Source organism: Malaclemys terrapin, chromosome 9 (genome assembly GCF_027887155.1).
Source record: "Malaclemys terrapin pileata isolate rMalTer1 chromosome 9, rMalTer1.hap1, whole genome shotgun sequence".
Taxonomy (NCBI): Eukaryota; Metazoa; Chordata; order Testudines; family Emydidae; genus Malaclemys; species Malaclemys terrapin.
This window is the reverse complement of record NC_071513.1, coordinates 118,956-137,416: the sequence shown is the minus strand read 5'-3', so window position 1 is coordinate 137,416 and position 18,461 is coordinate 118,956. Positions and strand designations below refer to the sequence as shown.

Sequence of the window (18,461 nt, the reverse complement as noted above, 5' to 3'; positions counted from 1 at the left end):
TGCTTTGTATAGTACAGGTTCTTGCTCTTTTAGTCCTATGTTTATCTTTGACTCTTGCTGAGGCTATACAATTGGATGCAGGAATCACTGTGATAAACATTTCCGGTCCATATAGAATCTGTATCTAAGTTTCTGCTAACTGCTCTTGAAGATTATTTTGTGAAACACTCTCTCGCTTGGCCTCAAGATCCAATAACCATTTCTACAAGGAATTGTTCCCAATTATGTCTGTCTGTCTGTTTTTATTTTCTGCAGTCTTGGCCATTTCATCATCCAGTTAATAAAAAGTTTGTTCCAGATTATTACAAAGTGATTATCAATCCAATGGACCTAGAGACCATCCGCAAGGTATGCAGCCATTTAAGAAAGTGTTCAACTCTGTTACTCATGTATTTCTTCACACAACTCAGTCAATCTGTGGAACTCTTTGCCAAAGGATTTTGTGAAGGCCAAAACTATAACAGGGTTCATAAAAGAACTAGATAAATTCATGGAGGATAGGTCCGTCAATGGCAATTAGCCAGAATGGGCAGGGATGCAAAACCATGCTCAGGAGTGTCCCTAACCTGGGAATGGGCAATAGGGGATGGATCACTTGATGATTACCTGTTCTCTTCATTCCCTCTGGGGTGCCTGGCATTGGCCACTGTCGGAAGACAGGATATAGGGTTAGATGGACCTTTGGTCTGACCCAGTATGGCCTTTCTTATGATCTTATCACTGAGTAATCTCTTCCAGAATATCTCCAAACACAAGTATCAGAACAGGGAGACCTTCCTGGATGATGTTAAACTGATTCTTGCCAACAGCATTAAGTACAATGGTAAGTAATTCCAATATTAGCCCCGATCATTACACTGTCCTGAAACCATATCTGACCACTCCTAAACCCTTGCACTACTTTAAAACAGACAGTGCCCCAAACCTAGTTATGTTAATTAGCACCTAATAATCTTTTTGCATGCCATGGGATTATGGTTAAATTTCAGAAGTCTAATTCTTTTGTTTAAATTTAAAAGAATTCAGTTGTAATTCTGTAAACCTAAAGGTCACTTCATGTCAAACGAACTGTACTCTTTATAGCCACCTGAGATTGGTGTTGGAGGGGTTGGAATGTTTATGACCGAGCATGCACAATGCAATCTGTTAAGGATGGTTTCAAAAAGAGCCAAATTTACAAAACCCTGCAATGAATCCCCACCCTTTCCTCCTCCTCCTCCTCCTCTTTACAGAAGGATCAGCACCTCCATCCTGGACTCCTTTGAGTGATCAGAACACACTGTCTCCCTCACTGACAAGCATCCTGACTTATTTCCTCCAAACCCTTCCTTTCTTTCTTCTAACATTCCACCTACCATAATCCATTTGCAACTCCAACTCAAGCCCCTTTGCTGCAGCTGTGTTCTTCAGGGCACAAGTCAGTTGGCTCACAGACTTGTTTAGTAAAAAGAACAGGAGTACTTGTGGCATCTTAGGGACTAACACATTTATTTGAGCATAAGCTTTCATGGGCTACAGCCCACTTCATCAGATGCATAGAATGGAACATATAGTAAGAAGATATATATACATACAGAGAACATGAAAAGGTGGAAGTTGCTGATTCCCATCACTGGCCTTACAACAGGAACTTCTCATGCACAGTAAAATCCTATGGTCTGGAGATTGACTGCTGGTTTAACCATGCCCACACAGGCCACAGAAGCAGCTGAAACTCTGTTTTGGCCTTAGACTGCTTCACCTTTGTAAGACCTAGAACTAGGTCACATCCCCAGTCTGCTGCTTCAGTAGGTAGAGCAAGCACCTTCTTTTAGCAGCTCCGCTATCGGGGGTATGGTTGGGCCATGAGCCTTTGGGTGCTAGAGGCAGTTCTTCCTCTGCTCCTCTCTCCTTCCCTCCTCCCCTCCAGTACACTGGACCTGGATTGTGACTGTGGTCATCTCCTGATCCGTACGGCCATCTCCTGATCCGTACGGCCACATGGGGTACACTCTGTACAGCAGGGGGTGGGCAATTGTCCATGCCTTATCACTGGTCTTTGCATACCTTAGCTGGAGGGATTGGCTAAAGATGACTCACTCATGATCTGCTGGCTTCATTGTGGCAGAGTCACTGGGTCACAGGAGGGTGTGGGGCAGCATCTAGTGATTCTGTAGCACACTAGCTATGGCTAAATTGTCTAATCACACAAACCCAAACACCCTTGTCTCGCCCCCTGCCTTGCTCACTCCATCTCCCCCCCTCCCCCCGTCGCTCGCTCTTCCCACCTCACTTTCACTGGGCTGGGGCAAGGGGTTAGGGTGCTGGAGGAGGTTTGGGGTGCAGGCTGTTGGCTGGGGCAGGGGATTGGGATGCAGGAGGGAGTGAGGGGTGCAGGCTCTGGGAGGGAGTTTGGGTACAGGAGGGGCTTCCAGGCTGGGACAGAGGGTTGGGATGCAAGAGGGGGTGCAGGATCTGGGAGAGAGTTTGGGTACAGGAGGGGGCTCTGGACTGGGGAACAGGATTGGGGTGCAGGCTCTGGGAGGGAGTTTGGGTGTGGGAGGGGGCTCAGGGCTGGGGCAAGGGGTTGGGGTGTGGTAAAGGTGTGGGGTACAGACTCTGGCCGGGTGGCGCTTCCCTTGGGCGGCTCCCAGTCAGCAGCGCAGCAGGGCTAAGGTAGGCTGCCTGCCTGACTTGGCCCCACACCGCTCCCGGAAGCGGCCGGCACATCCCTGCCCTATGGGAGCTACGGAGTCGTTGCACGGGGCGGGGGCAGCGTGTGAGACCCTCTGCCTCCCCTTCCCCTCAGGGGTCGCAGGGTCATGTCGGCCGTTTTCGGGACAGAGCCAGGGCAGGCAGGGAGCCTGCCTTAGCCCCACTGTTCTGCTGGACTTTTAGCGGCCTAAAATCTCTCTGTTTGGCTTCAGTAGCTTCTGGGAGATCAAACCTGATTCTGGGAGGGTTTGCAACCTTAGCTATGGCTAGAGCAGCAGACTGCACTGCTAGAATGTGGGACATATGATTGATTCATGATTGACAGGCCATTAAATCCCCCATCCCACACCCTGCTCCTGTCAACCTGATTCCAGCCACACTGCACCTAAACCTGATTGCTGCCTCAGTCTGCTCCTCAGGGGTTCAGTCCAGCCAAAGACACTCTTGTTTCTGAATGAGACGTTGCTTGCACAATTGCGTAACCGCTCCTGGCCTGCTCATTACAGCTATCATGGGAATTATGCTTGGAGTGGTGTGGGGGTAGGTCAGCTACCCATTGGAATAAAAAATGATATCCACCAAGTGGTAACTCAGCCTGGCACTGCTGCCTTGCAGCTAGTTCTTGACTGAACAAAGGCTAGAGGAGAAAACCAAAGAAAATCTGCTCCAGAGAAAACATCAGGCGGTTGACACTGCAACTAAGCTTTGCCCTCCAAATCTCCTGCAGCTGTGCTGGCTTCAGAACGTCTTAGTCTCCAAGCATTTGAGCCTAGTCAGTACTGCTCAGAGGAGGGCTTTGGTCCTAAGGCAAATCTCTACCTCTTTGTTTGTTTTCTGGCTAGGCATACACACTTGTTTGAGTCCATTGGTTGCCCTCTTCAAATTTGCTTGTTGAAATGTGAGGACAATATACATTGATACGTCAGATGATCAAGAGGTCAGTGATCCTAGAAAGTCCACCCTCATTGACAGAGCAGCTTGACATCATTGTAGCTGCTCTCTCTCTGAAATCAGAGTAGCTGACACAGACTCTCTACGTGAGATGCAATACACCTTTTTCTGGCATGGAAAAAGTGAATGAGACAACTGTGGACACAGGATAGGTTTTTCAGTCAAAAACTCATTGCAACATTAGAATGTATCACATCACTAAGAATATCTACCATAGGTGGCTTTGCCAACATTATCAGTACGTATGCCCCAATGCTTTCCGTTTGTCTCTAAAGAGAAGGACTTGTTCTGTCAGCAACTTGATAGCATCATCTGTAAGCTACCATTGGGTAGCAACACTATCTCCTGGGAGACTTCAAAGCTAGAATCTTCTCAGATCATGAGATGTGGCTCCTGTGCATTGGCCAGCATGGAGAGGGAAAAATTAATTACAATGGGCAAAGACTACTGGAGCTCTACACCTACTGAGGACACTGCATTACTAACACCTACTTAAAAGACATATGGATGTTCACCATATTCAGAGTTTTCAGAGTGTAGACTGTGACACAGACTATGCACTTGTATGCTGCAAAATGTAACTTTCACTACAGAAATTTCATTGTACCAGACAAAACTGTTGCCCATGCATTAACATCAACAACACAAAAGGCCAAGGAAGGTGTCTTCAATTCTCTGTGAATCTCAGGGAAGCAAGCTATGAAACTGATTGCATCTCCCTGAGAGCTGGTGCACCATGGAACACACTCAGAGTGAATATCCATATAGCTGTAGCCTTAGCGTTTGGAAAAAGGACTGTACAGGATAAGCACTGGTTTGCAGCATATTCTGAAGAAATACTTCCAGTTATTGAAATAAAATGCACAGCATATGTTCACCACAACATGAAATCCTCTCCTGAAGTTTGTGCTAACCTTAGTTTGACCAAGAGCTACTCCTGGGTGCGTTCTGCACCAAAAAATTAAAAATTCTGCACACATTCTAAAATTCTGCAGATTTTATTTATCAAAATAACACATCATCATGCCAGTTTCAATTATGTTGGTAATTTATTTCAAAATACCTGTCAGCAAGTATGTCTGTAACAATACAGACACACACACAAATTCCTCCAGGAAAAGAGTTAAAGAAACCCCTATGACTACCCAGTTCCTGTTTCTCTGCCCCCTTCCTCCCTTCCCCAGAGCCCAGCTTCGGGGCCAGACACTCAGAACCCCTCCCTCCCAGAGCCCAGCCGTGCCCCCCCAGCCCAGATACCCGCACCCCCTCCCCTACTAGAGCCCAGCTGTGGGGAGCCCCCTTGCCCAGACACCCCCCCCCTCCAAGCCCAGGGATCCAGACTGAGAAACAGCCTTATGCTCAGTCCCAGGGGTGCACAGAGTTTCCTGTGCACCACCCTCTCCTTCCCTCAGGGCATGCTGGAAACTGCAGCCGCCAGGAACCCTCCTGCTCCCGCCAGCAGTGTCTTCTGTGTTCAAGCTGGGCTCTGCCGGGTCCAGTCGCCACTAGCAGTGGCTAGCAGCACTGCAGCCCGTTTCTGTGCGGGAAAGGAAATTCTGCGCGCACAACACTAATTTCTGCAATTCTGTATTGCGCAGTGGTGCAGAATTCCCCCAGGAGTAAAGAGCACATTGCAATGAACAGCAAGGCATTGTGTTCAATAATACTGGCTTGTTCTGTGCAAAAAGATACCAATGTCCTTTGAAAAAGGAGTTCTAAGAGGAAGGTAGATGGAATTAAGAAAGCAGTTGGCCCTTCAGCCAAGGTTGCCTCACTCTAATGAAAACATCATAATTGGCAGAAGCAATGCTGGGTATAATACTATCTCAGACTCTGTTCACAGAATCCACTGTTTCTCAAGCAGTCTTCACCATCTCTCATCTACCCAGCAACAAATTTGGCTCCCTTTTTTGTTAAACCCATTAACCCGAGTTACAGTTATATGGGGGAGCAGTCTGCTGAAACAACGAGACTTTCAGCTGCTGCTGTGGCATGTTCAGGGATGATTACACTAACAGTCATTCTTTAGACCAAAGTATTCGCTGCTATGAGAAGACACATTTGCAGTATGTTCAAACAGTCCAATCTCCCCATTTGTCCTCTTGTATTAACCCTCTTCCACTTCCCTTTTACCTCAGATATTCTCCTTTTTCCATTCTCTCACTGATTCTCCCTATGACTCTCTGGGTTTTCAGTACTCCTCCAGTCCTCATGTATTCTCTTCCTCTGCTGTGACTTGCCTGTTTCTTCCATATCAGCTTTCCTCAGTGTCCTTATTCTAAAACATGTATATTCTACCTTCTGCAAGGCCACCCTGTATAACTTCTTAAAAGGACATTGTCAACTTAAAAATCTCACTGCTAATGGTTCATGTTTTACCTGTTAGTAACATCTAAGATTGGGGATGCGGGGGTGGGGTGGGGGGGGGGGGGAGAAGAGAGGGACTATTTTCTCTTTTCTTTAAACATTTGGCTGGACATTGTGCATGTCCTTCTCACTGTTCCCCTGTTAGCTTCCATGGTTTCTGTGGGGCTTTCATATGAGCAAGACCAAACACTTTTTAAAATGTTTGATCACAAAAAAAAATCACAAACTCTGGCAAGTGAATGATCTGAAATTAGTAGTAACTTTTTGTTTTAAATTGACACTTTGTGTTGACAGTATTCCTTTAAATTCCTGCATCCAATATCTCTTAAGTTTCTGAGAAGTATTGGGCCATGGAATAGCTTTCTAAGGAAAGTTAGTGGTAGCAGCTCCATCAGTTGATATCTTAAAATTGAACTGGACAAGGCACTTGAAGACCTACTGCAGTGGTAGACTGTAACGTAGCAAATCTTTTCCATTTGATTCTCTTATCGCCTTTGTATGAAAGGAGTAAAAATGTGGGGCAGGAGTAGTGGTGCTCTTCCAAATTCTGCCCACAAAATACATTCTGCAAGAGAGCTGCTCACAGCAGATTTAGTTCAAAATATGACAGTGTTCTTTCTCAGCTCTGCTGCACTTCTTGAGCGTGGTTTCCCCTCAGAATATACCCCTTGAATATACGTGGGGATGTGCTCGTCTCCTTTGAATCTGGCTCTTCGTTGAGTGGGGGGAAAGAGATGTGATATCTACTCACTTGTGGCACCAAAATGAGACTTCCCTCTCTTTCCTTTCTTACATGCGGCATGAAATAGTTATTGTTGTCTTTTCAATTGTAATTAATGGGCATCTGAGTTTAATCTCACTGAGATTAATGGGGTGATTTGTACTTCTCAGAGCTTTTCTTGAAGGCTCTCCACAGATCCATGTAGACCTCTCTGCATCAGTTATTTGGCTCACATTTTGAGGTTTTCTTTGCAATAATAACAGCTAGACAGTTTTTTTTAATGTTCGCCAAAATCTCAGTTTTCAAGGTAGCAGCTGAAGAGAGCTGTGGGTTTGTCATAACTCCGCATGAATCCCAGCCCTGCTGTAGGTTGTTTCTGGTCACAGAAAAATCAGAAGACAGGTTGTGGGGTTTACTTATTTCATGGGCTTTGTTAAAAAATCATAAAGTGCTTGTTCAAAGTGCCAGCATTGAGGAGAGCTCAGACAACATAAGAAGGTGTGGTTCTCATTGCAGGGCCGGATAGTCAGTACACAAAAACTGCTCAGGAAATCGTGAACATCTGTTGCCAGACGCTGGCTGAGGTATGTGGTCTAGTCTGTTGCAATGTATTTGTATAGTTAACTTCTATTTCTTTACAACCTTGACAAACTTTTTTTTTCTTAGTATGATGAGCATTTGACTCAGCTTGAGAGAGACATCTCTACTGCTAAGGAAGCAGCACTGGAGGAGGCAGATTTGGAAAGTCTTGACCCTATGACCCCTGGACCCTACACACCTCAGGTGAGTCTGATGAAGTGAGGTTTTGCACCTCTTTTCAGTTCCTATATCTGTCACTAGGTGTTTGGTCCAGAGGGGCCTCCTGCTGTCTGTTCCTGTCTCCTGGAACATTTTGGTTTTAGTTAAGGATGAATTCTGTATTGGCTCCCAGAAGGTGGACTGAATGATTGAATAATTAATAAATCATATATACCTAATAAGTATTAGATCATCCAGTCCATTTCCCAGAGCACCTGCAGGATTATTCCTTATGGTGCATACATACTAGTGCTTGTCCAATATAGTTGTAAAAGTTCTGTGTGTTAGAAGCCCTGTCATTGAGAAGACTGTTCCACAGCCAAGTACATCTGTCAGCAAGCTTCCCTCATATTTAGCTTAAATTTCATTAATCATATTACTCTGTTACATCCCATGTACCTCAGCGATGTCCTCCCTTCAAATATCTTTGCTGTTGCATCCTCATATTAAGTTGCTGCTTAGCTAAGCATTACCTATTAAACTCTTTGTGCATAAACCAATCCCTTCAGCCTTCTAGACATGTTCTTTGTGGGATTCATTCCAATTTGACTTCTTAATAAAACTCCCATGTTATTCCAGGTGTAGTTGCACCAGAGCTATATAGAGAGCACTATTCCTTTCTAGCTGTGACACGTGATGCCTTTGCGTATGCAATCTAAAACTGCATTAGTCCTTTTTTGCAGCTGTATCACTTTCCAAACAAATGTCTCATTTGCTGTTCCCTAGATCTGATTGGCTCCCATCTTGGTCTTTTTCAGCATTACTGCTTTTCAGGTTTCCCATCATTTGAGACTTGGAATATCTTCCTCGGGTATTACTCATAGATCCCCAGTCTACTCTGAACAGCTGTTCTCCGTCCTTGATATTTACATACTTAAAATAATTATCTGGTAAAACTGGATTGCATTTCTGATTAATTCTAAAATTAGTGGATGAAGGGACATGGTTAGGAAAATAGGAATGGCCACACCAAATCAGCCCAAGGTATAGCTAGTCCATTATCTTGCCTCCAAGAGTCTCCAGTACCAGATGCTTTAGAGGAAGGTGCAAGAAACCCTTCAGTAGAGAAGTCGTGGAACACCTCACTGTAGGGAAAGTTTCTTCCTAATTCAGACATATGGTACTGAAACATGAGGGTTTATATCTCAAAGTTTTAACCTAACCAGGGCCGGTGCTACCATTTAGGCAAACTAGGCGGTTTTCTAAGGCGCCAAGATTTGGGGGTGCCAAAAAGCGGTGCCCCCCATTTTTTTTTACTGCATTCCTACGCCCCCTCTCCGAGCGCGCGGTCGCCGCTCCACTTCTCCTGCCTCCCAGGCTTGCAGCACCAATCAGCTGTTTGGCGCCGCAAGCCTGGGCGGGGAGGAGAATTAGAACGGGGGCAGTGTGCTCGGGGAGGAGGCAGAGCAGAGGTGAGCTGGGGTGGGGAGCTGCCGCACGGCTCCCCGGGGGCGGGGGGAACCTCAGGGCGAAGGGGGAGGTGGGGAGCTGCCGCAGGGCTGGGGGGGGGGGGGAGCGCAAGGTGGAAGTTTCGCCTAGGGCGTGAAACTTCCTTGCACCGGCCCTGAACCTAACTAATAAAACCATGGACATTATAGTTATGTTGGAGGATGTGCTAGCCTCCCTTTATTCAGAGAAAATGTAAGAGCCACTACGCTCCTTTATGGAGTAAGGCATATGAGTATGAGACAATATGTGTCACTACCCTAAACAAAGGACCCATGCAAGCCAGTCAGAAGCAGAGCTATGTGGATGGAGGGGTTTGGCTAGGGATAGATTGCAAAAACTAGCTGGATGGGGGTGGGTGTCTGTAACAGTGAGAAGCAGCCAAAAGACAGACAGACAGGACCAGAAAAAGCCACAGAGACAGCAAGAAAAGCACTGGTAAAATGGCCCTGAGAAAAAGCCAAGAGAGCTTTTTGGGCAGAATGCTGGCTAGAAGCTGAGAACTGTGAGCAAAGAAAGTGCCTCCTTTTGCTTGATTCTTTATTTTGGGAAACAGTATTTTGTGGATGTTCTGTGTAAATAAACAAGATTGCCTCAAAGAAATAACTATCAACAATTTTTCCTCCCAAATTAAACGGTCTGCAAGACCCCAGATATTCGGGTAACATTATGTACCATTTATTATGTACATTTCTAATCCTTTCTGAGTACTGCAAAGTTCTTGGCCTCACTATTTTGTGGCACAGAATTCTACAGTTTGTTCTTTAGAGGTATATTCTAGACCGGGGGTCGGCAACCTTTCAGAAGTGGTGTGCCGAGTCTTCATGTATTGACTCTAATTTAAGGTTTCGCGTGCCAGTAATACATCTTAATGTTTTTAGAAGGTCTCTTTCTATAAGTCTATAATATATAACTAAACTATTGTTGTATGTAAAGTAAATAAGGTTTTTAAAATGTTTAAGAAGCTTCATTTAAAATTAAATTAAAATACAGAGCCCCCCGGACCAGTGGCCAGGACCTGGGTAGTGTGAGTGCCACTGAAAAACAGGTCGTGTGCCGCCTTCGGCACGTGTGCCATAGGTTGCCTACCCCTGTTATAGACAGAGCTGGAATCTTTGTCTGTACTTAAGGATGCCTGATGCATCCCACAAGAGACCCTGTTTTCAGTTGCTTATAACTTTTTGCCAAACTTTAACTGTTCTAGCTGAGATTTTTCCATGCCAATTTCTGCATCTAGATGAATTATTTTTGGAAAACTTCAGTAAAAATAGTTCACCTGTTTCCAAGAACAAAATGAAGGAAAAATGCATTTTTGCGTATGTTAAAAAACAAAACAAAAAAAACCTTCATCATTTAACTGAGAAGCTCTAGTCTTGCCATGCTTTAGACTCCATGCGGCCCACTGGGGCTCACTGTACGGCCCACGGGGTGTGAGTAGGCAAGCGGCGGGTGAGGGAGGGGGGCTGAGGAGGTGAGTGGGCGGGCAGTGGCGGGGGGTGAGTAGGCGAGCTGGAGGGGTGGGGGGCTGAGGAGGCGAGTGAGCGGGCAGTGGCGGGGGGTGAGGAGGCGAGCGACGAGTCGGTGGCTGACCTGTTCTACTGATCTGGTCTGGCTCCCAGCCCCTCTCCAAGGGTTGCAGCTGTCTGGAGGTGCTGCCTTCCACGCCTTCCTCATTCATTCAAGAGGGCAATTGATTACAAAGTGGGGGGAAGATCTTATTCTATCAAAAAGACATTTTTCTTTTACCTTAATTATACTACCTTAGGGACCAGCTATAACATATTACCAAGGTTCAATACTGCTATTTCAGCAGGGTGGCGCTGGGGAAAGAGGATTTTTTTCCACGGGGCGGGCGGCGCTGGGGGCGGGGGTTGTTTTGGGGGGGCTGGGCGGCGCTGGGGGGGTGTTTCGACAGCACTGGGGGGGTTGTTTCCGTGGGGTGGGCGGTGCTGGGGGGGGTGTTGTGTTTCGGGGGGCTGGGTGGCGCTGGGGGAGGGCTTTCCGGCGGCGCTGGGGGGGGGGGGGTGTTTCGGCGAGGCCGGGGGGTTTCAGCCCTCAGCTGTTTTCTTTGGAGTAATATGGCCCTTGCCGCTTTACGAGTTGTGCAGGCCTGCTTTAGAGCAAGGCCTTGAAACTTGGAAGGGATATACTTTTTGCTATTCCTGTGGAAAAAGCATGCAACTTTGTTCCAGTTTGTAAGTCTTCAAAAAATCTGTCTGCACATACTCAGTAGATATTTGATAGTTTGGCGGCAAAATTCTCTGAAGATTCTAGCTGCCCAGCACTGCAGCAGCTGAGCAGAACTCTCCCTGCAATTGTACCTCTCAGTTGCAACAAGTAATTTCTTTCTTCTCTATATGGGTGTGACAAGATCCCCAAGATACAACTTGGAACTGTGGGACTGCTGTGCCCCCTTAACTCTCCAGCCTGGGCTGTCTCCCACAATGCTTTGCCAGTGACACGCAGCAAACCCTTCCAGGTGCTGCTGCTGTTCAGCCATCACCATGTGGAGACCCACACCCAGCTAAATTGCATGAAGGCTCTCTAAGCCACTCATGAATTATACAGAGAGAGGCACCAGCAAATCGCCCCAGCCTTGCACGCCAGAAGTATACCATCTTACACTACTCAAGACCTTCTCTTGAACAGTGCAAGCTCATTAATTAGCTCACCATTTCATCAAAGGAAAGTGGACATGCATGAGCCTTTGTAATTTGAGCAGAGTCTCCAAGCACTTTAGACAAATTCACTAGTAAGGATAAAACATTAAAATAAGTGTATTCACTACAGAAGATAGTATAAGTGGTAGGTATAAAGGTCAGAGATAGTTACCTAAGAAATAAAAGTAAAACTGCATCCAAATCCTAAACTATTAGATTAATCAAGATTTGAATCAAACAGCTTTTCTCATCCCACTGGATTTGTAGGCAGATTACAGTTCTTAATATATGCAGGCTGAATTTCCTTCTCAGCTTGGGACCAGTCTCTGCAGTTCAGTGTTTGTCTTCCCAGCATAGGTGGGGAAGGAGAGAGGTGGTTTCATGGTGCTACTCTCTCTTATTTTATATCCTCAGTCTATGTGCCTGGAAAAATACTGGCCCAGACATATCCTGGTGGGCTTTGCTGAGTCAGAGTTGAGCAATCCTCATTGTGTGATGCTTGTGCAACTGTGTCTTATTAAATTGTAGATCTCTTGTTTACGATTCCCCTGCTAGCCAATGGTCGTTTGGATGTGGATTATCTCCTTTGTTGAACTGGAGAACTAGCAGGGGTGACTCCCAAACTCTCAACATACTTTAGTAACAGCCATATAGCAAAATCTCATAACTTCATACACACTAACAGTATACATATTTTGGCAGAACCGTGAGTTTCAGCAAACAATGACCTTTCATATGATACCTTGCAAGTCATGCCTTGTATGAAATATCATAACCCTATACCAATGATGAATATGGGGGTTACAGGGTACTACTTTGAGGTTCAGTACATCACAGTGGGTCTGGTGGGCCTACCTGGAATATTGCATTTACTTCTGGACACCCAGTACTAACAAAATTTAGAGACAATGGAAATTCAGAAAAAATGAAGGGCCGGGACAGATTACTTAAAATAAAAGTTGAAGTTAAATAGTCGTTGCTTATGCAAATTAAACCTAAGGTGTGTGGGGGAAGAAGGATAACAGGCGACACGTATTTTATGGGTATAATCCCCCAAAAGGGAGACAGGAATGATTTAGGGTCATACAAAGGGGTATGTCTAGGAGTAATGAGTGAATTTAAGAGGGGGAGAAATTAGGCTAAATATCAGGGGAAACTTTCTGATGGTAGGATGTGTCAGGTTGTGGAACAGTCTTTCAAACGAAGTCATAGAAGAACCATCCCGTGGAACACTTAAAACACAATTGGACAGTAAATGTACAACTGAGAACAATCCTTGATTGGTCAGAGGAGGGGAGAAAATGTCATTTTTCCCATAGGACATTTCAGTCAGTTCTTTATGTCCCTATGGGTGGTCCATCATAGGATGTGTGCATGCCCATGCGCTCTCAGTCAGAGACTGTAAATAATCATGTCTGCAGGTCCATGCCTGTGCAGAGCACAGCCTCATGCTCCCATGCAAGGGCATATAAGGAGGTGTAGATCTGTCACTATTCCAGTTTCTTCTCAACTGTCTGTGGCTTGAGATTGAGTAATTGTGGCGTCTGCTGCTTTCAGCTACTTCCCACCTTTCTTGTGTACTTCCATTGTTTATTTTATTTTAGTTTTTATTTTCCTAGTTACATTTTTCTTAGTTATAGCACGTTTGTGCTTCCTTCCTCGGGTCTTTTTCCCATAGCAATTGCCAGTGTCTCGGAGAAACTCACATCCTGTCAAAATGTAAGGTCTGCACAAGGTCCAAAGGACCTAGGACCTATGCCGAACTCTGGAAAGTCCTCTCAGGGTATGTTCCTAGAGGAGTGTGGTGGAATGGTGTCAAAAGAGCCCTGCATGAAGACCTCAGAGTCTGCAGATGTCTCATCCTGAGATAAAGGGTGGGAGGGAAGGGGGAAGAGGGCTTCAAGCATCAGTGCTGGAGGCAGTGGATCAGATCCTGTTCCGATGTGAAAGGGTTCAATCTCCAGCTGTCAAAGCGGTATCAGGGAAGTGGCTCCTTAAGAGGAGGGACTTAAGTTCCTCCAAGATGAGGAGATCCTCAGGGGAAAGGAATCTTGAGGACTATAACAGGCAGTAGGTGCCTGAGGCAGTACCAGAGCTGAGAATGGGGACTGATGCAGGGCTAACGATGCTGCATACAGTACCGGAGAGGCTGACCAGATGATATCTCCATGCTTGCAGCGCTGATGTTCCAAAGAGGATGGTAGCAGGGAAAGAGCTAGGTGCCAGTCTGGCTGGTCTCTGTGGCTCTGAGATGACGAAAGTACCAGAGCCCTTGAGGTGGTCTTGAAATCCCCGGTTTTAGATTCATAGATTCTAAGGCCACAAGGGACCATTCTGATCTCCTCTATAGCATAGGCCATAAAACTTTCCCAGAATAATTCCTAGAGCAGATTTCTTAGAAAAACATCCAACCTTGATGCGTCTTGGTGCCTAGAGGCATCAGATGTTACCCAGTAGGGGCTTTTCGGTGCTGTTTACCTGAAGGTCTCTGCAATTGGGGCTTCTTGGGGAGTACCGGGGCTTCAGTACCCGTGTCAGCCAGAGCCTTGGCAGTACCCATTGTTGGACACAAGGTCTCCTGAGAGTTGGCTCTATAAGGTGACTTACCTCTCATTTGAGCTTCCCAGTGGGCTTACTCGACCACCTCGTCACATTACAGCAACCAATTTTATAGGGTAGCACCTTGGAGGAAACACTAGCAAGAATACTTGATGGTACTGCAAGTCACAGGCACTGTAGGCTCACCCACCGGTACCATGTGCTCCCTCATACCCAAGGAGACCCAGGAGGAGTGGGACCCACTGAACAAAGAAGGCTCTCCCCATTTGACCAAATCCTCCTCCTCCTCCCCAGACCTGGTAATGCCACCACAGCCTTCACATACAGACAACTTTAGGGCCCTCCAGAACTCAATGAACCATCTAGTGGAATCCATCCAGATTCCTTTAGAGGAGTCTCAACATTTCCTGGTAGGCATTTTACATATCACTCCCCAGGTTAAAATCGCCCTATCCATCAATGAGATATTGTTGTCACCTGCACGTATGCTATGGAAAACAACTGCTACTATGCCGTCCACTTGTAAACAGGCAGATTAAAAAAAAATTACATGCAGTCATTGACAGAAATTATCAAGCATGCGCCAGACCTTCTCCTGCCTAGAAGAAGGATAAATGCTTGGATCACCTGGGTAGGAAAAGCTATTCCTTGTTGGCTTTTCGGTTTCAAGTTGCAAACTACCCAGGCTTGATGGCAGAATATGATTTTAACAACTATTCAAAGTTTACTTGTTTTATTGAACAACTACAACCAAACCAAAGGGAACAATCTCAAGTCCTCATTTCAGAGAATCAGTCACCAAAGCTTCCCTGAAAGCCTCTCTTGATGTTGCTGATGTGGCTTCGCGGTCCTTAGCCATCACACTAGTTACGTACCAAGTGTCTTGGCTCCAAGCTTCCAGCCTCTCGAGGGAGGAGCAAAATATTGTGGAGGACCTCCACTTTGAAGGGCCCAAGCTCTGTAGTGGGGACATGAATGCCTCACTCTACTCCCTTAAACACTCAAGGTCTCCGTTGTGGTTGATGGGAATATACATGCCTGCAACAGAGATGTTTTAAGAAGCCTTAGCACACCACTCCTAACCATTCCAGTACCACCCACAACAGATCTATACTAGATCTACAGAGCTCGCCCAGAGGGAGGTCCAGAAAACAGGACCGCCATGCTCTGCGACAGCACAACCTGTACTTGCCTCTAAAGAGACCCATTTTGATGACCTGGTTTGAGGGCCCTGAAGATCCTCTGCTGCACGATTCTGCCATCTTATCTCCCTGTCCCATTTCCTACTTGCCCGGCATCTCAGACAAGTGGATCCTGGAGTTGGTTGCGATGGGATATTCCATTCATTTCCAGTCTAATTCCTCCTCTCCCCACCATCCCTCTTCAGGATCCCCTCTCGAGAGGTTCTCCAAAAAAGAGGAAGTCCAATCCCTCCTTTATCTGGGGACAGTCGAGCCAGTTCCCCCTGAATTTGATGGAAGAGGGTTCTATTCCAAGTATTTCCTGGTTCCCAAAAAAGGCAGCTACTGGAGGCCAATTTTAGACCTCAGGAAACACCTATGTCCTATCACAATGCTTCAAGATGGTAACCCTAGCTACTATAATCCCAGACTGGTTTGTCACCCTCAACCTCTAAGATGCCTACTTTCATGTGGCTATTCATCCCTCCCACAAGTGCTTTCTGTGCTTTGTTATAGGCTCAGAACATTATCAATACCGTATCCTCTCCTTTGGACTCTCCATGGCTTCAAGTGTCTTTACAAAGGCCCTCTCAGCAGTAGTGGCCCACCTGTATCAGTGGGGCATCACAGTCTTTCTATATCGGGACAACTGGCTTCTCAGGGGCCACTATGCCCAAGAGACCCAATCAGCAACCACCAAGATCCTTGCCCTGTTTCAGTCCCTGGGCCTTCATATCAATCTAAAGAATTCCATTAACACCAGTCCAGTGGATAGACTTCACTGGAGCCACCCTAGACTCCCTAACTGCCAGGGTGTACCTGCTCAAGGAAAGATTTTCCACTATGTCCTACCTGATCTCTACCCTACAACAGTCTCCAAACAATAGGAAGGGCCTGCCTACAACTCCTACGCCACTTGTCTGCATCCATGTTTGTTATGCTGTGTGCGAGACTGCACCTCAGATGTCATCAGGCTTGACTAAGGACTATGAACACCCCAAACAGATGGTCTTTCTAAATGAATCACCGTGCCCCCGCAAGTAGTAGACTCCTCTCTCAGGTGGTGAAAAGACCCATTGAAGGTCTGTGTGGAAACCCCATTCTCATGTCTGCCACCTTTTGAAAATCCTCACACCAGATGTCTCTCCTGGGCTGCGGGGCACATCTATAAAGTGCCACAGCACAACAGGGCAAATGGCTCCAAGAGATATCACTCCACATCAGTATCCTGGAGCTAAGGACGATATGCTGTGTTTGACAGCAATTCCTTTACAGCACACTCTGTAAGGGTAATGTTAGACAACAGGGTAGCTATGTACTACACAAACAAGGGTGAGCAAGAGCCCTGTCCTTATACACAGAATTGCTAAGACTGTGGAACTGTGCATCTCCCATCACATAGAAATCTCTGAAGCTTACCAATTGGGCCTTCAGAACACAGTTGCAAACTCCCTGAGCAAGAATTTCTATCAGGACCCTATGTGGGAGCTCAACAGCTCCATCTTCCACAGCATCTGCCAAATCTGGGGTCTCCTGAAGGTGGACCTCTTTGCAGTCCGACCCAGTGCGAAATGTTGTCTTTTCTGATTCAACAGACGATACAGCCATAGCTCTTTGGGAGATGTCCTGCTAGTACCTTGGCCCCACGTCTTGCTGTACACTCTGACGGGATCCCAGGGCTACAACCTGACACTGTGGGATTGCTGTGCCCCCTTAACTCTTCACCCGGGGCTGTCTCTCACAATGGTATGCCAGTGACAAGCAGCAAACCCCTCCAGGTGCTATGATAATCACCATGTGGAGACCCCACACCCAGCTAAATTGTATGAAGGCTCTTTAAGCCACTCAAGAATTATACAAAGAGAGGCACCAGCAAATCACCCCAGCCTGGCACCCCAGAAATATACCGTCTTATACTGCTCAAGACTCCCTTGGGTAGTGCAAGTTCATTAATTAGTTTGCCACTTCAGCAAAGGGTGGTGGATGTTCAACAGCCCTTGTTAACCTGAGCTGAGATTCTCTGTTTTAGATAAAATATAAAACAGATTCAGACAGGAAAAATAGATTTTAAGTGATCATAAGTAGAAGGCAAAAATATCAGTTTGGTTACATAAGGAAATAAAAACACAGTTTAATTCTAACTTTAACAAACTAAGTAAGATTTGAATCAAACAGCTGTTCTCAACCTACTAGATGTTATAGAAGATGTGGGCAAATTACGGCCCGCGGGACCATCCTGGCCGGCCCCTGAGCTCTGGCTGGGGAGCCTAGTCCCTGGCCCCGCCCCCGTGGTCTCCCCTCCCCCACAGCCATGCCGCCGCACAGGCTGCGCTCTGGCCTGCCGCTCCAGCTGGGCAGCGTGGGGAGCGCAGCTGGCTCTGGCCAGGTGTCGCGGCTGCGAGCTCCTGCTACTGGTAAAGGGGCGGGGAGTGGAGGGGTTGGGTAAGGGAGCGGGGAGTCCTAGGGGGCAGTCAGGGAGGAGGGGGCGGTTGGATGGGGCAGAGGTTCTGGGGAGGCGGTCAGGGGATGGGGAACAGGGAGGGTTGGGAGTGGGAGTCCCCGGGGGATCTGTCCGGGGGCAGGGATGTGGATAAGGGGCGGGAGGGCAGTCAGGGAGCAGGGGGTGCTGGATAAGGGGGTGGGATCCCGGGGGGCAATTAGGGGCGGAGGGTCCCGGGAGGGGGTGGTCAGAGGATGAGGAGCAGAGGGTGGTTGGATAGGGGGTGGGAATCCCGGGGGGGCTGTCAGGGGGTGGGGGAGTGGATAGGGGTCGGGGCAGTCAGGGGACAGGGAGCAGGGGGGTTGGATAGGGGGCGGTGGTCCCGGGAGGGGGCAGTCAGGAGACCAGGAGCGGGGGGTGGGGGTGGGTTGGAAGTTCTGAGGGGGGCAGTCAGGGGGCGGGAAGTGGGAGGGGGCGGGGGCCAGGCTGTTTGGGGAGGCATAGCTTTCCCTACCCGGCCCTCCATACAGTTGCGCAACCCCGATGTGGCCCTCGGGCCAAAAAGTTTGCCCACCCCTGTGTTATAGGATGCTCACGGTTCTTAATACATAGGCTGTATTTCCTTCTCAGCCAGGGACCAATCT

General features: G+C 47.1%; 1 protein-coding gene across 2 annotated transcripts in view; it reads left to right on the top strand.

Annotated features, from left to right (window-relative positions):
* The window catches only part of TAF1 (TATA-box binding protein associated factor 1), a 115,232-nt gene that overhangs the window by 89,603 nt on the left and 7,168 nt on the right, over positions 1 to 18,461 (top strand). For both annotated transcript variants that reach the window (XM_054039258.1, XM_054039257.1), the window contains exons 32-35: positions 256 to 348; positions 739 to 823; positions 7,250 to 7,317; positions 7,400 to 7,516. In XM_054039258.1, coding sequence (XP_053895233.1) covers positions 256 to 348; positions 739 to 823; positions 7,250 to 7,317; positions 7,400 to 7,516 — 363 coding nt within the window. The remainder of the gene's footprint in view (positions 1 to 255; positions 349 to 738; positions 824 to 7,249; positions 7,318 to 7,399; positions 7,517 to 18,461) is intronic.